The 22,538-nt window shown below is 60.3% G+C and overlaps 1 protein-coding gene across 9 annotated transcripts in view; it reads left to right on the top strand.

Annotated features, from left to right (window-relative positions):
- The window catches only part of BCL9L (BCL9 like), a 28,530-nt gene that overhangs the window by 2,332 nt on the left and 3,660 nt on the right, over positions 1–22,538 (top strand). Inside the window, exons 2-11 of one of the 9 annotated variants that reach the window (XM_072822274.1) lie at positions 4,819–4,876; positions 13,789–13,890; positions 15,155–15,540; positions 16,218–16,337; positions 17,148–17,299; positions 18,525–18,627; positions 18,809–19,019; positions 19,192–19,276; positions 19,379–21,668; positions 22,132–22,413. In XM_072822274.1, coding sequence (XP_072678375.1) covers positions 13,865–13,890; positions 15,155–15,540; positions 16,218–16,337; positions 17,148–17,299; positions 18,525–18,627; positions 18,809–19,019; positions 19,192–19,276; positions 19,379–21,668; positions 22,132–22,413 — 3,655 coding nt within the window. In that variant the 5' untranslated portion in view covers positions 4,819–4,876; positions 13,789–13,864. Of the gene's footprint in view, positions 1–4,818; positions 4,877–6,844; positions 7,100–12,121; positions 12,147–13,413; positions 13,438–13,788; positions 13,891–15,154; positions 15,541–16,217; positions 16,338–17,147; positions 17,300–18,524; positions 18,628–18,808; positions 19,020–19,191; positions 19,277–19,378; positions 21,669–22,131; positions 22,414–22,538 lie in introns of those variants that run through there. The other 8 variants (XM_072822277.1, XM_072822276.1, XM_072822278.1 and 5 more) reach the window with 8 other exon arrangements.

Here is a 22,538-nt window from a genome sequence, read left to right as displayed (position 1 = left end):
TTAATGTTTGAAAGGGTGCTGGTTAGGGGTAGAATGCCTATAATCATCCATCCAGGGCAACTCTTGTGCTTGGGATAGCAGGGGCCCCGTGGCTGGAGATGGGTTCTGGAGGTCCATGTGGAGGTTCAAAATGAGTCTCTAATTACCGGGGTTGAGGGTCAAGGCGGGAAGAGATTACAGAATCCTGGAGAAGGGATTGGTGGTCCACAGAAATCTGGGACTAGCACAGCAGTGGTAATGAGGGGCCTCGTGAACTTGCTTATTGAACCTGTGCTGGGCACCCCGTGCCTCTGTCTGGATAGTTCCTGCCCCCAGCTTCTAGGTACCCGGGTTAAACAGGAGCCGTGGGCTGGGGACTCAACTTCCCTAAACAAGCAGGGCAGTAGCCTTCTGGGCAGAGGCCTAATGGGTGGCAGTGTCAACTCAACAAGGGCTGGAATGCCTGGCACCTGCTTTAGATGAAAGGAGATGCCTGCAAAGGGGGGATGCCTGCCTGCCTGCCTGCTGGGGAGCAGCTGGGATGGAGCTCTGAGTGGCCCGGGAGTGAGGTGGCAGGAAAGGGCCAGGGCTGCAGGTAGCAGCAGCTCTGGCAAGAATGGAAGGAGCCAGCCCTCCCCCAGGTCTATAGCCCCTCCTCCGGGGAGTCTAAGAACCAGAGCTGGGGGCACCCCCACACTGCCTCTGGCGCCACAGGCTGAACGTCCGCCCCAGTACCCAGGGGACAGGGCAGCTGCGGGGAGCCAGGGTGTCTGAGTGTCCAGTCTTCCCGGGACGGGAAAAGCCTGCAAGGACATGGGGAGCACCTTGGGGTTATTGTCCTGATGCCATATTTATTCTTCCTGGGGGTTCTTTGGTTGCTGGTAGTGAGGCACCCCAAGAGCCTGGGGACCCAGGGGTGATAGGGAAATGACATCCCTTCCCTGTGCCAGAAGCCCTGGGCACTGCCCGGGTGCTGACCCAGGAGGAGGGGGCAGGGGGGGATGGCACCGTGGGAAAGTGGGCAGCCGTGGGAGCCAAGCGGGTACAGGCTGGGTGCCGCGGGCAGGGAGCCTCTGCCAGGCCCGCTCTCCCTGGGGTGGGGCCGGCTGTTCCAGGGACTGGCTCAACCTGTTGAGCGCCTGGCTGCTGGAGCTTGGCATCTGTGCCCCTGCCTGCCAGCCCTGGCAGCTGCCCACCATAGCCACCCTGTTGGGGCTGCCCCTAGGGATCTGGGAGAAGGAGGCTCCTTGTGGCCATGGCCGAGGGGCCAGGATGGGTCTGGTAGAGGCTCATCCAGAGAGTGCTAAGTTTCCCCAGGTCCTGTTCCCTGACTCCCAGAGCTGGGCTGGGGCCAGCTGGAGGGCTGGGTAGCCAGTGGCTAGGAGCTGAGGGGCATGGTGAGGAGGCCCCGTACTAGGGCTCCTGAGGTGCTCAGATGGGCGGCCCTAAAGGCAGCCTGGAGTTACAGCCTGGAATTTCCTCTGCTGGGTGCCAGGGCCTGGCCTCCAGAGCCCCACCCCCAGCCTGGCCTGACCTCCCCTCCCTGGGAGAGAACCGCCGACTTTCCCTGGAGGTCGGGGGAGGGGCAGTAAGGGCGTTCTGCTGCCCTGGGAGCCCTGGGGGGGAGGGGGCGACTTCCTGGGTGTTGGGGTATGCTGCCCTGCCTCAGTCTCCCCAAAGGCCCCCCCTCCCCATGAAGAAGAGGGAAGCTCCTGGTTCCCGGGGTGCTGTCTCCCACCCTGCTCTGAGTTTGGCGAGTCTTGAGTCCTATGGAGGATCTCTGAGCCCTGCAGACCCTAGTCTCTTAGCTCTGGGCCCCTGGGGCTCTGCTAGCCGGGGTGCTGCTCTGTAGAGAAGGTGTTGACCACCGCCCACTAATGGGGGAAGCGGGCGCAGGCTGCTTCCTTCTTCCTCTCACTCCTGCGGGGAAGGGCGGCCTCCCCTCCCTTGTCACTTTTTCAGAAGTCTGTGGCCAAAGCCGAGTCTTCTCCTTCTTCGCCTCCTTTCCACCCAGGGCCCTTCCCGCTCGGCCCCAGACTACCTGCCCCCTCCTAACCTTGGTGTCCCTTCTAGGCTCCCCTCTCTGGGGGGCTGGGATTCCCACTGGCCAACTCCTCCTCCAAAGGGCTGCTGGCCCGTCTTCCCCTCCCCCTTCCTCTCCACCCCCAGCCTCAACTGGGAATGGCCCTGAATCCAGCATTTCCAGCATTTCGAAACCAAGATTGTTTTGAAATCCCTGAGTTCTTCTCCACCCCACTCAGCCTCCCCTCCTCCCCACCAGCCCAGAACTTAGTCCTCTAATCTGACCTCACGCTGTGCCTTGCCAGGGTCCGTGTGTGTGTGTGAGTTTGAGTGCTAGCGCTTAGCCACGTGCATACTACTCTGTGTATATGTGTGTCTGTGTGTGTGCGCGCGTGTGTGCGTGCAAGCGCGGGCGCGCGAGCCAGTGTGTGTGCGTATCCCAGTGTGGGTGGATCTGTCTGTCAGCAGTTCTGTGTGACTGGCCGATGTCTTTTGTGGATCTTGAGCTCTCCTCCTTCTCTAGGACTATGACAGCCTCTATGTGTCTTGAACCATTTTCAGGGAGTTTGGGGTTATTTGGGGGAGATAGATATCTTGGATGTGTATCTTTGGGAATCGTGTCTGTCTCAGGTGCACGGCCCAGGGAGTGTCTCTGAGGAGTGTGTATGCCTAGGGTCGTGTCTCTTGGATGAGTTTATGTGCGTGTGTGCGTGTGTGTGTGTATGTGTATGTGTACATGTGTGCACTCTACTTCTGTTCCTACTTCTCTCTTCCTCCCCTTGAACATGTCTGGGGTGTGTAGTCACAGGTCTCCCCACAGCAACCTGGGACATGGAATCCTCTGTCCCTTGATAGGGAGGTTTCCTGGAGTGGGGCCAAGGCTTCTGGCAGTTCCATGGTCCTTGGAGAGAAAGCAGTGGAGTGGAAAGACTTTGGGATAAACTGTCCCTGGGGCTGGGCTCTCTTCCTCTGCCCCTCATGGACACCCAGCACCTTTGAGGGGTCCTAATACCCTCTTCTTGACCTCATGATACTGTGGTGGCCAACCACTGGGAGGCCTAGTGCCCTAAGGGAAAGGGCTAGGAAAGGGAGTTCACCCTTCCCCCAGTCACTCGCCTCACTGGGGATGAGGAACAGCTAGCCACATCAGACCAGGGAGCTTGGTGGCTAATTGAAGATTCAGGAAAGTTGACTTCTCTAGCTGGGGGCAGACAGCGAAAGAAGGCAAAACATTCATTTCCAACCTTCACAGAAGACAGAGGGGGCCAGTATCCTAAGGGAGTGATGTCCTACCCCAGAAATATGGGCATTTGGGGTGGGGCCAGCTGCTGTTGTAGCCTGGATCCTGGGAAGTCCTTCATGTTTAATTTCACTCTGTAGTTAGTGTTCTACAGTGGGGGACAATGTCAAGGGTGGGGGCTTTTTTTTTTTTTTTTTTTTTTTGTCAGAGTAAGGGTGGTGATAGAGTTAACATTAGCACAGGACTCTGGCACTGGAACCCCTGATAATCTCACTATGACTCAGTTTCCCATCCTAGGATCTCAGGCTATAGTTGAATGCTTTCCTCTAGAAGCCCTTATGTCAGATCAGTGAGGAGGAAGAGGGCCAGAGCAGGGGCTGTTTGTAGGAGTTGGGGGCCTATGCAGACAGCAGCAGGAGGTAGGCAGAGGATAAGCTGTCCCTTCCCCCTACCCCCAGTCATAGCCTCTGGTCCCAGGACACAGTGGGAGGAGGGGAGGGGTAGAGGCACAGGTTGGTACAGTGCTCAGTGACCCAGCAAGGGGAGGGCTTTGGCAAGGAATTTTCAGTTTGTTTCTCAATCTCTGTCTCTGAGACACGCACACACACGTCACTGCAGACACCTTCAGGAGATGAGCCCAGAAGTCACCTAGGTGGTGGCAGGGCAGGGCGCTACCAGAGGGGGCTCTGGGGACCAGCCTCATTCTGGCAGACGCCCTGTACTTGCCCCCTTGAACTGGAAGCCCAGCTGGAGGTCTCCTACCCAACTCCCCCCATCCTGGGCCAGGGAGCAACACAGGCTGGACAGGGTTAAGTCTGGTTGGCAGGGACAGCCCCCCCTGCCCCCAGTGCAGTGAGAGAGAGAGGGAGGGGTGGTTAGCAGCTTGCTCTAGTTGGCGTCTCTCCCAGAATTCTTCGGAAAAGAACTCCCCTTTGACCCCCAGTACAAACTGAGCCCAGCCACCAGACTCCCTCCCGCCTGCTTGTGGGAGCTTCACCCAGCCCCCCTCCTACTGAACTGCTTAGCCAGACTCTCTTGCCCCTGGCCCTCCCAACCAGGCTGGTGGGGACCTTGTGTCTTCAGGGGACAAGGGGTGTAGCCAAAGGGACCACACAGGCACCATTCTTTTCCCTGACGTAGGATAACCCTGGGGTTGGCTGGCCCTGAAAACCAGGGTCCTCAGGTCTCCCCATCCAACCCTTCCCCCAGGACCTCAGGCCAGGTCATGGGAGTCATCGGCCCCGCCTCTCTCAAAGGCATCTTCCAGTGCCTTCTCCTTTCCTGCTTCCAGGAGAGGGAGGGGGAGCGGTGTGGTGCAGCAGCTGGGTCAGGCCTGGCTCCCAGCCAATCCACAGAAGTCCTGGAGTGGTGGTGGTGGTGGTGGGGGGCGGTGGTGTCCGAGTAGCTCAGAGACTTCCTGGAGCTGCAGGCTGTGTGTGTGTGTGTGTGTGTGTGTGTGTGTGTGTGTGTGTACACGTGTATGTGGTATACATGTTGGGGGAGGGGCTGGGGTTCTGGGAGGAGCAGGGGCCTAGATTGCTGGCTTGGGGCTTCCAGCTGTGACCCTCTCTCCACAGGGAGCCCCCTTCCCAGACCACACCCTTGAGCCTGAGCCCGGCACACGTTCCTCCTGAGGTGAGAGCTCCGTGTGCTTGCGTGTGCCCCCCACAGCCTCCTCGCTGCTTTCTTGTCTGCCAGTGTCCTGCTTGGCTTTTTGTCCGGGGCGCCCTCCTCCTGGCTTTGTGCCCCCACTTCTCCTTTCATCCTCCTGCCCCCCCCCCCCCCCAGGACCGAACATAGCCTCACAACCTGAGGCCTGGGAGGTGGGGGTGGGCAGGAAGGGTTAAAGTGCCACCCCAGTGAAAGCCCCAGGCCTTCTCTTAGCTGGATCCTTTCCTGGCGGGGAGGTGGGGAGTTCCTGCCCAATCACCCCTGGAGGGCAAGGTACGGTTTCCTGGTCATCCCAAGTACTTGCCCCGCTCTGTCCTGGCTTTGGCCTCAGCCTGGCTGAGTCAAAGCCAGGGTGGCTACCAGCCACGGTGATGTGGTTTCGGCCCTGGTCTCTAGACACACACACACACACACACACACACACACACACACACACACACACACGGAGGCTCTCTCCCTCCTGCCACCCCCCTCTTTCCCTCCCTCCCCTCCTTCCTTACTTAGCAACAACTCCCTGAATTCACAACAAACACGCCTGTAGGCTCCTGGGCTGACTAGAAAGGCTGCAGAAGGCTGGGGACAGGGAGGAGGCACGTCTCTTACAGGGTCCTCAGGAGGGAGGGGCTTCTAATCCCCTCCCCGCCAACTCCTTCCCTGGCTGGAGGCCACCACCCCTCCGGGACTGGGAGGAAGTGGTCCTGCTTCCAGCACAGGCAATGAAAAAAGTGGGGAGCAGTGACAGGTGTGGCCACACAGGTGTGGGGACAAGGCTTGGACTCCACCCTTGGCGATTGAGTCCCACTTGACCTTTGACCCCCACCTGGAGAGCGAGCGGCGACTCCTCTCCAGCCTACCGGCCTCTCTCAGCAGGGGCCCTGTGTTGTTGTCATGGTAACTTGCTTGGCTCCCTTCCGACTATTAGGGACCAGGATGGGCGAGGACGTAGCGGATTAGGGGTGGGTAGGACTGGGGGCCCTGGAGAACTTTGCTCTCTGGGCACCTGTGCTGAAGGGGTGGGGAATGGTGCCCTCTCTTTGATCTCTTCCCCGGGCAAGAACTACGGCCTCGGCCTGGCCAGGACCTGGGGCATGTGGGGCCTGGAGGGAGCGTGTGTAGAACGAATGAGGGGCGCCCATCCTCTCGTCAGAGCACAGAGGGCTGATACAGGGTGAACTGGTCTTGCAAAAATGGTTAAGAACCCGATTGCTGGCATGTCTGGGTTCAAATCCCAATTCTTCTAATTCTGGACTGTGTACCTTAGGCAAGTTCCTTAACTCCCTGTGCCTTAAAGTGGGGATCATAAAAGTACTTCTGGGTAGAGCCATTTGAGGATTAAATTAGATCGTGCATGTGTAGCATTCAGGACAGCCTGGGGTTCCGGAGTAAATGCTCAGTACGCGTTAGAGATCCTCCTCTTGTTCCTGGTCATCGCTTTCTGCAGGAACTCCTGACCACCCCTCCGCCCTCCCCTGCTCCCCCCGCCCCCCCCCCCCCCCCCCGCTTTGGCAGGGAAGAACTGATGGTGGGGGGAGGACTGTATGGTGAGGGGATAACCTTCCCAGTCCTCTAAACTAGATTCTAAGACCCTTCCAGACTCCCTTTCTTACTGCCTCAGTCTCCCCACTGTTGGAGCTGGCCGACATCACGGTTGCAAGGTCACCAAATAACCACAGGCCTACAGAGGGGCCTGGGGGCCTTAGGACATGTCCCTCCCAGTTTGCTAGCGCTTCTCAGGCTCAGCTCTCCCTCCCCCAGGCTGCTGGCTCAGATCAACTTTAGCACCCCTCCCACCATTCCATCCCTGCTGCTCTGTTCTTTCACCAGGCTGAACGCAACATTCTGTCCTTAAATGGCTTAACTGGCTGCCTCCTCTCCTTCCTGGCCTCAGGGGTCAGGGACCTTCCTTGGGGAGAACAGTGGCAGTGTGGAGCTGTGACATGGATGGCAGCTGTTAGGCCTGCCCCAGGGTTCAGGGTCCCCTGGATTCCCTGTATGCCCTGCCTGGACATTTTTCCTGAGTGTGGCAGAGCAGGGCCCAGGCCTGTGATATGTATAGAAGCCCAGATGGGCTTGCCTGGCACCTGCCGCACACAAACGGGCAGGGAGGAGGCATCCTGAGGCCCAGAGGAGGGGTGAGGTCAGATCAGCACCCACAGTGGCCATTAGACTCTTTTTGTGGGCTGCATGGTAAGTGTGGGCAGCGCTGGGGAGAGTTCTGTGTGCCCTGGGGCAGCATCTGCGTGCCCTGTGTGCCCTGGGGCAGAGTGAATGCGGGGTGACACCGGGTGAGCAGGGCTCCTGAAGGGCCTGGGGTGGGGGTGGGGGATAGTGGATGGGCTGAGGGTTGGGAACTTTTGAATGAGGCACCCAGGAATGGACAGCAGGGGTGGGGTGCCCACAACTGGGGGAGCTCTGCAGACAGGTGGTTTGGATCTTCTGGGGAGTGAGTATCAAAATCTCAGGAGAAAGTGGATTATACAATACGGCAGAGGTGCCTGGGATCTCAGGCCTCCTGGGTCTGAGACCTGGGCTTGGCCAGCAGGTACTTTCTCTGGCCTGCTACCCAGAGGGGTGGGCTAGAGCCCCTGGCTCTATCCCCTCCTTCTGGAACAGAGAAGACACTCCCCTTCCATGGGTCTGAAAGTGAGGGCTCGGAGTTGGCCTGGGCCATGCCTCACTGCTGGGCTGGCCATGCTGCCTATGCCCGGCCCCTGGGGCCTGTTCCTTGGGCAGGCTGGGGCTATTTTTGGGATCGGGCTGGGGCTCTGGGGCTGGTTTCAGATGTTCCAATGTGAACAGGAGAAAATGGGAACAGATGGCTGGAGGGTCCTGCTGGGAGCAGGTTATTTTTAGGGCCTTGTTAACCCTTTTGGGGCTTGCAGAGCCACCCCGAGAGGGATAGCCCTCTGCAGTTGAGAAGAGGACAGGTCTTCTCCCCGGACCCCTGCTTTCTAGAACTTCCTATGCCAGTTGCTCCTCTTGACCTCTCAGATCCTTCACTCTGGAAGGACGTGCATGGCAAGAAAGTAGACTCCAGCTTCTTCTAGCCCAGGGGTCAGACAGGGAGAGGGCGGCCTGGCTGGGGGGAACCTTCTTTTCCTTGCCTCCTGAGGTTCTGAGACACACACCTGAGACTAAGAGAGGGAATAACCACTTTCTGGGTTCACACTCTGGGTTCTAGTGTATGTCAGTAAACCTAGTGATGCCCAGGGGAGTGCTAGCTGAGGGAGCTGACCTCTTCCAGGAGGGCAGAGGAAGAGCCAAGCCTTTGTACTTGGTACCACTTACATGACATCTGTGGGCCTCATTCCCTTGGATATTCCAAGGGCAAATGCCCACATATCTGGGTGCCTTGCAGGGGGTGAAGAAGGGGACATCATGGCCAGAGGTGGTTTCATTTTATTTTTATTTTTATTTTTTTATTTTTATTTATTTTTTTTAAAGATTTTATTTATTTATTCATAGACACACACACACACACACAGAGAGGCAGAGACACAGGCAGAGGGAGAAGTAGGCTCCATGCAGGGAACCCGATGTGGGACTCGATCCCAGGTCTCCAGGATCACACCCCAGACTGCAGGCGGCGCCAAACCGCTGCGCCACTAAGGCTGCCCTCTTTTTTTTTTTTTTTTTAATAAATTTTTAAAAGATTTATTTGTGTGACAGAGAGACAGAATGTGAGCAGCAGGGAGGGGCAGAGGGGGAGAGAGAATTCTCAAGCAGACTCCCCGCTGAGTGCAGAGCCCCAGGGGGGTAGGGCTCAATGCCAGGACCCTGAGATCATGACCTGAGTTGAAATCAAGAGTCGGCCACTTCACCGACTGAGCCACCCAGGCGTCCCCAGAAGCAGTTTCTTGAGGGCTGATTATGTCATAGGCATTCTGTTTTAGATAGTTTCACTAGTAGTATCTCGCCCTGTACCCTGTACGTTTATCCTCACTTTGAAGATGAGGAGACAGGCTCAGAGGAACAAGTCCCATAGCTCAGACAGGGAGGGATGTGATTGGCACCTTGTCTGCCTGACTGCAAACCCAGCCCTCCTGCACTCCATCACTCACACCGCCCGCCCTGGTGTCCCACCCCCAGAAGGCGAGGCTGCTGGGGCAGGAGCTCCTCAGGGAGCAGGTTTATGGAATGAGCGTGGGAAAGGAGGCCTGGGGGCAGGGGACCCTGCATGTCACTGGTCTCACAATCCCCTAAGCCCTTCTTGCTGGAGGGTGCCAGGACTGACACCAGAAACCCCGTTTGGCCTTCCTGTCTTCCCTGCAGGAGGATCACAGGCATACATCCTGTCTCGGCAGTCCCCACCCCCACCCCCACCCGTCCTGGCCCACATGCTCCTGCTTCCTGTAGGGTCATGGCAGTCTGGATGTCAACGTGGGCAGAGCTTGAGGGCCCTCCAGGTGCCTCTGGTGCCAGGGTTGGGCTGGGCAGGCGAGAGGAGGGCCCCGGGGGCGATGTCTCTGCCGCTGGCAGTACCTGGGGGAGAGAGCAGAGCGGCGGGCGGGCGTTGGGTGAGGTCCCGCCCCGCGGTGGTGCGCTGGCTGGCTGTGCCAGCGGTCTGCCCGCACTCCAGTCCTCCCACAATGGCCCCATTGTTCCCAGCCGCCAGGCAGTTTGGAGGAGGTTCCTAGGCCACCCCTACCCACCCCCCCAAACAGGGGCCAGATTAACCCCTTGGAGGACAGGCCAGGTGAGGGCCCATGGGGAGCTACCCTGTCCATTCCTCTCTTTGGGAAGCCCAGGCTTTGGGAAGTCACCTTCCACCTACGTGAACTCAGGAACAAGGCAACTCCAGAAGTTGGGGCCTCCCACTGGGTAGGGTGTAGCACCTAGACCCTCTCCCACCCCCACTGGGGTGCAGGTGCCAGGGGGCAGGAAGTGCCAGTGGGGTGGCAGGCAGAGACCAGATATATTTGGGCCGGTGGGGCTAATTCCAGCCACCACCGCCTGCCCTACTGGCTCCTGAGCTCCTTTCCTTCCTGTGAAACCAGAGCTGGGTTGGGCCTAGCTCAGGATTTCGGTGGATTTAAAGAGGCAGCACCATCCCTGCCAGCCTGGCTTCCTCTCCCCCTCCCCAGGTAGGGTCGGGGCAGAGAGAGGACTGAAGAACTCCTGGCTCTTGCCTTGCCCTGGGCTAACCCTGGGCCCTTGCCCCAGTTGGGGGTACCAGGCTCTTGGCAGCTCCTCTCTCCCAGAGCTTTGGGCGGGTGGGGTGGGCGGGGGTGGGCTGTGGTTTCCTGTGTTGGCTGTTTGTGCCTGGCCCAGAGTGCCCGCCGCCTGCCTGGGCTTCCTGCCCTGTCTTGTTTCCTTGTGCCCCCCACCCTCTCTTCCCCCTCCCCCCTGAGGGAGGGAGCAGCCAGGGATTGGGCAGCAGCCTTTGGGGGCACCCCACTGCCAAGGCATGACTGCGTCCCAAGGCCTGGCCACATTGGCACTGGCTGAAGGAGCCAAGTGAGGTGACTTCAAGCTTGTCTAGGCAATGGCACTTGTCCTGCAGCCTCCAGGAGGGACAGTGGGCACCATAGTGGGCAGAATGCCCCTCCCCCTGAGCACCCTGTTCAGAGACCCCAGACTAGAGTAGTCTGGGACTAGGAGTTCCCACATCCCCACAGGACTGGGTTGCCTGGCTACCCTGGGGCTGCAGGTGGGGTGAGGTGGTTTGTCAACCAGACAAAAGTTGTTGATTTTCGTGGTCTCCTTTGGCAAGAGGTGGGGGGGTGGGGGTGGGGAGAGCTGCTAGGAACCAGGGGGAGGGGGAGGCCTCTGAGCCCGCAAGTCCCCACATAAAGGGTCCCAGAGCAATACCTTGGTCCTTGAGCAAATTTCCTGCTGTGCTATGAATCCTTGACCTCCCCACTGGGCTGAGTCACCACCTCAGGAAGAGGAAGTGACCCGGGTGGTAGAGGGGAGCTTCTAGGGACCAAGCAGTCCTGACACCCAGGAGAAAAGGGACCTGGGCCTTGTCTTAGGAGCTGCACGTCCCTGAGCCAGGGGACCATAATCCAAGCCCCATGGCTCCAAGAGGGCCCGAGTAACCCATTTCCTCTCCAGAGGTGTCTGCCCACTCTATGGGGGAGCATGGAACCTCCAAACCGTTTTCTCACTGCTTCTCTTGGGTGGTTTTGAGCTGGGCAGTGAGACTGGTGGGCTGGCTGGCGAACCAAGCAGGGGCTCCCAGGGTGGGGGGGGCTGGTGTGTGAATACCCGTTACACCTGTGGCAGTTCTGTGTTTAGCATCCGTTGAAGGCTTCCATGGAAGCCTTCCTGATCTCCCTCCCCCAGCCCAGGTCAGGTTCATGGGCTCCCCCCAACCCCCCAGGGAAGCAGCTGATCTCAGGCTCTTTGTCACAACAGCCTCCTGGGCTCTGTTCTCAGGGTGTGCTCCTGGCCATTTGCTCAGGTGACTCTCTGGCCTGTTTGTGAGCACATGTCACCACTTCCCACCTTAGTCTCTAAGAGAGAGCCACAGCACTGTTCCCAGAATCCCATGCCTTTCCTTTCAGTCATCCCAGGGGCTCCTGCTGCCGAGCTGGGGGAAGCCCTCTTCACTCACTGGTGAAAAACTGCACCCACCAGGAATTAGCACCCCCCACCCTCAATCCCCAGGTCCTCCAGGTCTCTTTGGGCCCTGAGGGTGCTGAGGAGGAGGGGTCTTTGGGAGCTGGGGCAGACTCCTGAGGGGTAGGGGGAGGTGTGAGATGGGAAAGTCCTGACTCATCTGTGCTTGACTCAGCTCGCCCTGTGGCCTGGTGGGAGCGAGGGGGTGGAGTCCGAGAGGGGAGAGCCACTCCAAGATTGTTCTGGGGAGGAGCCTTGGTCAGACTGAGGACACTGGAGAGGACTCATTTTCTAACAGCCCCTTCCCCAATTATTCCAGGTCCCAACATTTGAAGCTGTAAACACAGGAGGTGGTGGGTGGCCCTTGCCCTGCCCGTCTGCCCCACAGGGGGCGGGCCCAGTGGCTGGAAGCCCACCTATCTGCAGGCTCAGAGGAGGAGTCCTGACTCCACGGGGTGGGGGGACGGGACACTGCAGTGCGGGCGGGGGGCCGGGGGGGGGGGGAACATCTCAGGAATGGGGTCCGGGCGCTGCCGCGTACTGGTCACGTGATGACCCAGGCGCATGCCCCTTCCTTTTCCCACGCCTCAGTTTCTTCATGGAGAAATGGGGATCATAATACTGTCCCTTTAGGTGGTAGGTGATTTCGTGGATGCGCGCGGCGGTGAAGGTGAGAGCTGGAGACACGTCAGCCGCAGGCCTGTCCCTAAGCCCAGGTCCCTCTCCAGACCCGCGCTTAACTGCTTCTGCTCTAACCTGTTGCAGGAGGTGGGGGCTGGCGGAGGGAGGCTTCCCAGCCAGGCCCTGGACTTTGGAACCTTCCCCTGAGGAGCCTCTCTTCCCAGAGGCAGAGCTGGGGCAGGCAATGCCAGTATCCCTGGGGTTAATTTAGAGTTAGGCTCCCACAGGGTCACGGGTGGGGGGGGGCCCGCTTCCAGGTCCAGCCCAGCTTCCAGCAGCCCTGCAGGCAGAGTGCGCACCGGTGTCTGGCCCGACCGATCACGAGGGCCAAGCTGGGCCCAAGATTCCTCCCCTCCCCCACCCGGATCGGTTGGGCGGGGGAGGGCAGGGCAGGGGGCGGTTGGGTGAGGCTTGTGTGTTTGTGCGAGTCTGTTTGTTGGTGTATCTACGGCCCCGCGTGTGTGTGCGCGTGTGTGTGCGTGCGTGTGTTTCTTTTGTCACTACCAGGCTCAACTTTCTGCGGCCCCCTTGGGGCCGGGCCTCAGTCTTTTCATCCGTTCAATGAGTCGGCGCGCTCCCTCTGCGCCGGCCGGCAGCCAGGGCGTGTGCGGGTGCCCCGGGCTGGTCGGGTGCTCCTCCTGGGGCCCGCGCCCCCCAGCACCCCTCCGCGGGTCGGCGTGGGCGCGCCTCTAGTTTCCTGGGCTCCGTGCGTGTCTTTGTCTCCCCGTCCACGTGTGAGCTGTGAGTGTGTGTGAGTCAGAGTTCGGGTGCTTGTGGGTCTCGGAGCCCCCGGCCGGCGGCGCCCAGCGCCAGGCCGAGCCCCAGCCCGCCGCCGCCGCCGCCGCCGCCGCCGCCGCCCGCGCCCCGCCCTTCGCCGCACTTGGCCGGTGTCTGTCCGTGCGGCGCGTGCGGGGCCGGCGAGGCGCGCTGCAGCCCTGTCCGCCTCCCGCTCCCTCGCTCGCTCGCTGGCTCCCTCGCTCGCTCTGCCTCTCCGCTCGGGCTCTGCCGAAGGGGGCGGGGTGGGGTGCAGGGGCGGGGGGAGGGGAGGCTCCTGCATTCTTGCGGTCGGGGAGGAATCTGAGCCAGCGTTACTGGTCTCCAGAAGAGCCCAGCTGCAGCCCCGGGGCCCCGCCAGGCCTCTCGCTGCCCGCCCGGGCCTGCTGGAATGGGCACGGGCTAGGCCTCGAGCTGGGGGCGGGGCGGGGCCTGGCCCCTACCCCGGCCCCCTCCTCCGCCGGGGGGCGCCCTGGGGGCGGGGCGTGAGGAGTTCCCCACCCGGGGTGAGGGGCGTGCCTGGGCGCGGGAGTCCCCCCGGGGGCCAGAGCAGACCTCACGGCCGCCCCACGCGGGCACCTTTGCAACTATCCTCTTAGTGATTTCTGCCTCTGCGGCCCGGTGCGGGGGGAGGGGCTTGCTAGAGACTGCAAGCCCCCTGAGGGTAAGGTGCGGGAGGGATGGGGATACAGTCGGCCTCTAGGATAGAGATCCCACCCAGTAGTCCTCCCTTTCCGTTCCCACCTGACCCTGTCTAGTTCCCTAGTCCCAGGGCTGTTGGGTCCTCCCTCCTCCCCTCCCCTTCTTACACCCCCTCCCCAAGTCACAAGTTTTCTCTTTGGGGCTTGTTGCTGCAGTCCGTGCTCCAGTACCGAGTACCTGGCTGGGCCCTGGGCACGCACAGGGGCCGTAGCCCCACTGTGTGTGGGAGCCATGAGGATCCTGGCTAACAAGACAAGGTGTGTGGGTGTCGTGGAGGGCGGGAAGTGTGTGTGTGGAGTGCGGGGAAGGGAAGGGCCCAGTGATCGTGGGGCCGGGCTGTGCTGGCTTGGAGAGTGCGCCCTTTGGGCACTTGGCCCCCAGGGCCACCGTGGGCTCAAGGGGGGTCAGAAAGGGAAGGCCTGCCCCGAGGCAGGAGCCCACAGCCTTACAGCCTGGGCCCAGGGGACAGAGGGCAATGGCAATCAGCTAGGCCTGCCTCTCTAGTCCCTTCCAGCCCTGGCCTCCTAAAAACGGTTTGAGCAGCCCCCGGCCCACCCCACTGTCGGGTCCAATGGCGCCCTCTGGCCTCAGTCTAGCTGCGGGTGGGAGCTGGAGGGAGGGGCGGTGCCTGCCTCCCTCCCCTTCCCCAGGAGAAGCCGGCAGACAGGGCCAGGCGGCAGCAGCAGGACAGCAGAGCTGAAATAAATCTGAGCTGGTGTGGAATGAGGGGGGATAAATATCCTCTCCCGTGATGTGATCTTTCCAGCGGCTATTAATAGGTCTCCGGGGAGGGGGAGGCGGTGGGGGGAGCGGGCTGGAGCTTAAAGGGCCCGCAGCCTAGGCTGCAGGAATCCTTGGCTTCCAGCTTCACTCCAGTCTGCTCGGCACACCACTCCCCTCCCCCTTTCCTCCTGCTCCTGCCTGCCTGGCTGCCAGGCCTGCCGGTGGACCCCCTTTAGGCTTTCCCCTCCTGCTCTGGGGAGCTGTCTGGACCAGTGGGTACCCCTCTCCAGTGTGCTTTCCCCCCGTGTCCCCAGGGGAATGGGGCTGGGGCATGAGCAGTGACCCTCTGGTCCTGTGCCCCTTACCTGCTGGTGTTGGGGCGCGTGAAAGTTGAGGGTGAGGACCTTGGAAGGAGTCTGAAGACAGCAAACCCTTAAAGAGAGGTTGTTCGAGTGTCCGTCAGGTGCTAGTGGAGGGGAGTTGCCATGGAGGCTGGCAGTCTGATGGATGTCCGGGGTGGGGGTGGCTTCTGCTTCCCGAGGCCCTGGTTTCCACTTGAATTGTGGGGTCTGAGAGGTGGAGAGGATTGCCCTCTCTCTTCACTCCCCAAAGTGGAGCAAGGCTTCAGTCCTTGTCTGAGGAGCCATGGAGGGAGATAGGGAATAGCTGGTGGTCTTAAGATGCTGCTCAGCCCCCACCTCCCCTACTATTAGGTGAGGTGGGGTGGGGCAGTTAGAATGAAGGCATGCTAGGGCCCTCGCAAGATTAACCTTTCGTGTCTCTCCCACCTTGTCCCAGGTTACCCCACCCCAGGAGGAGAGAAGCTCCAGGGAGCCCGCCGCTGTCCCCGCGCGGCCACTGCCCCCCAGCCCCAGCCAAGCCAATGCACCCAGAAAATAAGTTGACCAATCATGGCAAGACAGGGAATGGCGGGGCCCAGTCCCAGCACCAGAATGTGAACCAAGGACCCACCTGCAATCTGGGCCCCAAGGGCGTGGGGGCGGGGAGCCATGGGGCCAAGGCCAACCAGATCTCACCCAGCAACTCAAGTCTGAAGAACCCCCAGGGAGGGGTGCCCCCTTTCAGCTCGCTCAAGGGCAAAGTGAAGAGGGAGCGGAGCGTGTCTGTGGACTCTGGAGAGCAGCGAGAGGCTGGGACCCCATCCCTGGATTCAGAGGCCAAAGGTACCCTACTTCTTGATCCCCAAGATCCCCAGCATGTTCCAGACCAAGGCCCAAGCTTGTCATCCCCTGTGCCTAAGCCACGTCCCTTGATTTTCTGCAGCATTTATGGGGGGTCACCTTTCTCTTATCCCCATCCTACACACCGACTGGGTCATTCTCTTGGGAGTGGGGTTGGCTGGGGCAGGGACTTCTCATCCGTAGGTGCCACCCATGGAGGGGCCACACAGCGTGATGGGGCTTCCGGTCAGCCTCCTTCCTCTCCAGAGGGGAGAGGGAGGTGCTCTGGGGTGAGGAGCAGACCCACACACCTCCTAGGAACCTCCTGGTATCCCAGCTGGTGGGAGCCTTTGAGTAGGCTCTGGGGCCTGGAAGGGTAGCAGAGGCTTCCCCCTCCCTCACTCACCCCAGCCCTAATTAGAACCAGTTGTGGTTGGGGATTATGCTGTGCTTGGTGCTGGGTGGGGGAAGGGAGACAGGCAGTGGGGCTGGAGAGAGAAATCAGAAACAAATGGTGTGGTGGGGGCCAAGGGCTGGCAAGGTGCCCACCATGGCCTGGGCAAGTGCCCTCTGAGGAGTGGGGCATCTGGGAGAATGGGCCCGTGGAGACTCTGGGTGTGGGAGGACAGGGCCTCTGGGCACTCACCCTGACCCCTGCCTGCTCTGTCCTGCCTGGGCAGAGGTGGCACCCCGGAGTAAGCGGCGTTGTGTGCTGGAGCGGAAGCAGCCATACAGTGGGGACGAATGGTGCTCAGGACCCGACAGCGAGGAAGACGACAAGCCCATTGGGGCCACCCACAGTGAGTGCCCATTGATGCCATGATTTTGTGGCCCATTGTGCCACTTTGGTGGGGGATGGCAGCCCTGAGGGAGCCTCTCTCTCCTCACTTAGGGCTTTAGAGGGCTGAATCTGAGCGAGGAGTCGGGGTCAGGAGCCCAGGCTCCTTTGTACCTGTCTCACCTGTCACTCTGTCCCTCCCTGCTCTGTGACAGCTTAGCCTTACCCTGCATACATGCCTTCCAGGTGCTCAGTGGCCCCCTCTTCCAGGGACAGAGGTAGGGTGGGGTGGCCCCTCCTGGCCACACCACCTACACCTCCTCCCATGAATTCTTGGCCTCTGCTGCCACCTACTGGTCAGTGGAGGGAGGGTGGCGAGGGTCCTGCATCTCTGGGAGCCAGGCAGTTGGCTCTGCCTGGCAAAGTCTGGCTTAGCCTGGGTGTGAGCTGACAGTGGCTGTGTCTCTGGCGCCCTTCCCCAACCTCTAATTGACTCCTGGCAAGTGTCTAGAGTACGTCACCAGGACGAGAAGTGGGTGTGGGTGGATGGCCCACTCCTCTCATTCTTTTATGGATCGGTGTGTATCTGGGCCTGGCTCACCCAGTGGCGAGAACCTGACACTCTCTCCTGCCCTTGGGAAGCCCATACACATTTATTTGGTGATTTTCCTCAAAGCTTCCATCTATTTGAGGGGAGAAACGACTTAATGTGGATGAAACTAGCCAGAGAATGTCAAATTGTGAACTGCTTGCTGGCTGGGACCCTAGAAAGAAGAAAGAAGAAACTGTGCTGGCTCCTTTGCTACTTTGTTTTATTTAATCCTTACAACAGCCCTAGGAAGTAGATGTTATTATGATGCCTATTGCAGAGGAGGAAACAGACTGAGCGGATGTTTGTGGAATGAGAGGACCACGGGCTGGGACTTTAAAGGTCGTCAAGTGCCCCCCAGGGGACTGGCTGTCCATGAGCCCTCCGCTGAACTGGTCAGTGATAGATGGGGGTGATCACTGCCTCCTGGGACCCACAGCTCCCCACTCCCTCCCAGTTACTTTTATAGCATTAGACTGCCAGGATGTAGAAATGTTGGAAGAAACAGAGAAATACAAAGGAGAAATTGCTAACACCATCCCCAGCACTAAGACAATCATTGCTACTATTTCAATTTACTGCCATTAGATTCTGGAAGAATTCTTTGGGGGAAGTCTGACATAGCGGTTCACAGCACAGTCTCTGCAGTCAGACCACTTTGGTTTATATCCTAGATCTCCCATTTATTTTTTGTGTGAATTTGGAAAAGGGTCCCAGTTTCCTCATTTATAGAAACATATACCTCACTGGATTGGTGTGAAGAGTAAGCAAATTGATACACATAACACTTAGAACACTGTTAGCCTTTAGTATTGTTATTGTTGTACTAGAAAGTTCTCTCTTGGAATAAAGCCTGCCCCCCTCCCCTAACTTGTACTTGGGAGTCCTAGCTCTGTGGATGGAGTATGCATCTTCCTCTTCCCCAGGGCAGTCATCACACATGGAGGCGAGCTCTCAGGCCCCCTCCGCCCCCAAGCTTTTGGCTGTTATTCTATTCTGTGTAAGCTCTGTTTATCTTGGCATGGGAATGGGTCCATCGACTCACGTAGTCCCATTAATGACCACACGTAGATCTTTCTCAGGCTAGGACTTAGAATCCACTTTGTGACAATGTAACAAACTTCATTCTGTGGTCAGGGTCGTCTATCTTCCCTGGGTGGGGGCACCCACTATGCCAGCCCTTTCTAACTCTGTTCTCTAAGTGATTTTTTCACCTGGGGACACAGTTCTGAAGTTGCTGCAAAATTAGATTTCTTTGACCTGCCCCACTGTGCAGAGCAGGACTTAGTGTTTCCATTTTATAGATGAAGCAATGGAGGCTTAAAGGGATGAGCTGTCTTGTTCATATGGTCACAAAGTCCGTTAGTGGTGAGCTAGAATGCAAAACCATTCATCGTTTGACTCATCAATCTCTGCAGCTTCTTGGCCTCCCCTGGCCTCGTCAGAGTGTTCGTGGGTACACACACACACACACACACACACACGCTCACCCTGGAGTGCGTGGGATCAGAACAGGGCTATGTAGTCCCTGCCTGGGTTGAAACCCCAGCTCTGCACTGATGGGTTATGTCGCCTTGGATGAATGTTGTCATCCCTGAGAAGTTGTTTCCTCTTCTGTAGAGTATAGGACACCTTCCTCCCAGGAATGTTGTGGTTAGATGGAATCACATCTGTAAGTGTCCTTCGGGATGCCAGGCACACGGGAGCCTGTTTGTAAGGGCAAGTAAGTGTGGAAACCAGACACATGCCACCAGTGTGACAACCGATGACCCCGCGGGCATGAGCTGTCAAGCAGTGAGGCTGTCTGTCCCCGGGCATCTCAGGGATGGGGTGGTGGGGGGAGCCAGCTGGCTCTCCTTTCTCAGTCTGGGCCACTTACCCTGTTTCTCTCCTCTCTCGTGCAGACTGTAATGTAGCAGACCCCGCCATGGCGGCCCCGCAGCTGGGTCCTGGCCAAGCCGCCCAGCTGCCCCTCAGCGAGAGCAGCGCACCAGGACCCCCACATGGGCCGCCGCCGGGCCTTCGGCCTGACGCCCCTGGGGGTGGGGGCGGGGGCGTCCCCGGAAAGCCTCCCTCACAGTACGTGTATGTCTTCACCACCCACCTGGCCAACACGTAAGTGCCTCAGGGTGGGCCGAGCCTGCTCCGTTTACCCGCACCCCTCAGCCCCGGGGGCCTGAGTGTAGTAGGCCTGCAGGGAGCCAGGGTTAGGTTGGGCCGGGTAAGGGCAAGGGTTCCCTCCTGCCCTCCTCCCTCTGAGCTGTGTGTGCCTGACCCTTCTGTGCAGGGCTGCCGAGGCAGTGCTGCAGGGCCGGGCTGACTCCATCCTTGCCTACCACCAGCAGAACGTGCCCCGGGCCAAGCTGGACCAGGTGAGTGTGTGTGGCACCTGGCCCAGCCACAGTGCCTCTAACAGTAGGATTGGCTGGTGCCTCCCCTCACCTGTCTCATGCTCTGCCTCTGTCCTTCCACAGGCCCCGAAAGTGCCACCTACCCCAGAACCGTTACCCTTAAGCGCGCCATCAGCAGGCACCCCGCAGTCCCAGCCGCCTCCACTGCCGCCGCCACCGCCCCCAGCCCCTGGCAGCGCGCCACCTGCTCTGCCTTCTGAGGGTCCTCCTGAGGACGCCAATCAGGACCTGACGCCCAACTCGGTGGGAGCTGCCAGTACGGGTGGCGGCACTGGGGGTACCCATCCTAACACCCCTACAGCTGCCACCGCCAACAACCCGCTGCCTCCCGGAGGAGACCCCAGCGGTGCCCCCGGCCCTGCCTTGCTAGGGGAGGCCACCCCCACGGGAAATGGGCAGCGGAGCCTGGTGGGCTCTGAAGGCCTGTCCAAGGAGCAGCTGGAGCATCGGGAGCGTTCCCTCCAGACGCTTCGAGACATTGAGCGGCTATTGCTCCGCAGTGGGGAGACCGAACCCTTCCTCAAGGGACCCCCAGGAGGAGCCGGCGAGGGGGGACCACCAGCACAAGCCCCTCCGGCCCCCCAGCAGCCCCCCACGGCCCCTCCCAGTGGGCTGAAGAAGTACGAGGAGCCCTTGCAGTCTATGATTTCACAGACACAGAGCCTAGGGGGTCCCCCGCTGGAGCACGAAGTGCCTGGGCACCCCCCGGGTGGGGACATGGGGCAACAGATGAACATGATGATGCAGAGACTGGGCCAGGACAGCCTGACGCCGGAGCAGGTGGCCTGGCGCAAGCTGCAGGAAGAATACTATGAGGAGAAGCGGCGGAAGGAGGAGCAGATCGGGCTGCATGGGGGCCGCCCTCTGCAGGACATGATGGGCATGGGGGGCATGATGGTGAGGGGACCGCCGCCTCCCTACCACAGCAAGCCTGGGGACCAGTGGCCACCTGGGATGGGTGCACAGCTGCGGGGACCCATGGATGTTCAGGATCCCATGCAGCTCCGGGGTGGGCCTCCTTTTCCTGGCCCCCGTTTCCCAGGCAACCAGATGCAGCGGGTGCCTGGATTTGGAGGCATGCAGGGTATGCCCATGGAGGTGCCCATGAACGCCATGCAGAGGCCTGTGAGGCCAGGTATGGGCTGGACCGAAGACCTGCCCCCCATGGGGGGACCTGGCAATTTTGCCCAGAATGCCGTGCCCTACCCAGGCGGGCAGGGTGAGGCAGAGCGATTCATGACCCCCCGGGTCCGGGAGGAGCTACTGCGTCACCAGCTGCTGGAGAAGCGGTCGATGGGCATGCAGCGTCCCCTGAGCATGGCGGGCAGTGCCATGGGGCAGGGCATGGAGATGGAGCGAATGATGCAGGCACACCGGCAGATGGACCCAGCCATATTCCCTGGGCAGATGGCTGGTGGCGAGGGCCTGGCGGGCACTCCCATGGGCATGGAGTTTGGTGGAGGCCGGGGCCTCCTGAGTCCCCCCATGGGGCAGTCGGGGCTGAGAGAGGTGGACCCGCCCATGGGGCCTGGCAACCTCAACATGAACATGAATGTGAACATGAACATGAACATGAACTTGAACGTCCAGATGACCCCACAGCAGCAGATGCTGATGTCACAGAAGATGCGGGGCCCGGGGGACATGATGGGGCCGCAGGGCCTCAGTCCCGAGGAGATGGCCCGGGTGCGGGCCCAGAACAGCAGCAGCATGATGGGCGGCCCACAGAAGATGCTTATGCCCTCGCAGTTTCCCAACCAGGGCCAGCAGGGATTCTCTGGGGGCCAGGGGCCCTACCAAGCCATGCCCCAGGACATGGGCAATACTCAAGACATGTTCAGTCCCGACCAGAGCTCAATGCCCATGGGCAGTGTGGGCACCACCCGGCTCAGCCACATGCCCCTGCCCCCCGCGTCCAATCCTCCTGGGTCTGTGCATTCAGCTCCCACGCGGGGGCTGGGAAGACGGCCTTCAGACCTCACCATCAGTATTAATCAGATGGGCTCGCCAGGCATGGGGCACCTGAAGTCGCCCACCCTTAGCCAGGTGCATTCGCCCCTGGTCACCTCGCCCTCCGCCAACCTCAAGTCACCCCAGACTCCCTCACAGATGGTGCCCTTGCCTTCGGCCAACCCGCCGGGACCTCTCAAGTCGCCACAGGTCCTCAGCTCCTCCCTCAGCGTCCGTTCACCCACTGGCTCTCCCAGCAGGCTCAAGTCCCCCTCCATGGCGGTGCCTTCTCCCGGCTGGGTCGCCTCGCCCAAGACAGCCATGCCCAGCCCTGGGGTCCCCCAGAACAAGCAGCCGCCTCTCAACATGAACTCTTCCACCACCCTGGGCAACATGGAACAGGGTAAGTCGTCTGGACCGGGCCGGTGGGGGAGCTGGGCTCTGACATGGGGAACCTCCCCAGGGTGCGGCGGGGAGAGGTTGGGGTGCTCTTGCTGGGGCAGGTGAGCCCATGGAGGCATCTGCACCTGGGCGCAGCAGTGGTTGGCTCTGCTTGAGGGGCACGTGTCAGCAGCCGAGCGAGAGCTTCCATGGGGAGTGCCACGTGGCTCTCCCAGGCATTTGGAGGGCTTCACACTTGGGCTTTCTCCACTACCTGGGCACCCCCCCTCCCCGAGGCTGCAGAAACTGCTCGAAGCTGGGTGGGCTATAGTGATAATGGGTTGAGCAGAGCATTGCAAAGAGATGTGCCTGGAGGAATCAGGAGATTTGGGAGCTGGCCTCTTCCTAGCCCACGATGTGAGCAGCCAAATTCGTCTTCCCCCTCCCCAGTCACCCCCACTCTTTCTGTCTCCCCGCTTCTGTAGGTGCTCTCCCGCCTAGCGGCCCCCGGAGCAGCTCCTCAGCGCCTCCCGCCAACCCTCCCAGCGGCCTCATGAACCCCAGCCTGCCATTCACTTCCTCCCCAGACCCCACGCCTTCCCAGAACCCCCTGTCATTGATGATGTCCCAGATGTCCAAGTACGCCATGCCCAGCTCCACCCCGCTCTACCACAATGCCATCAAGACCATCGCCACCTCCGACGACGAGCTGCTGCCCGACCGGCCCCTGCTCCCCCCTCCACCACCGCCGCAGGGCTCTGGGCCAGGTGCGAGGCAGGAAGGGGGCCGCAGGGAGAGGAGCTGGTGTGGGCACCGGGCATGGGAAGAGATGCCGGGCCAGCACTCGCCCCCGTGGTTATGCTGGCTCTCACGTGCTTCCAGCGGGCCCCGG

The sequence above is a fragment of the Canis lupus genome, chromosome 3 (genome assembly GCF_048164855.1).
Source record: "Canis lupus baileyi chromosome 3, mCanLup2.hap1, whole genome shotgun sequence".
NCBI lineage: Eukaryota > Metazoa > Chordata > Mammalia > Carnivora > Canidae > Canis > Canis lupus.
This window is presented reverse-complemented; position numbering and strand designations above follow the sequence as displayed.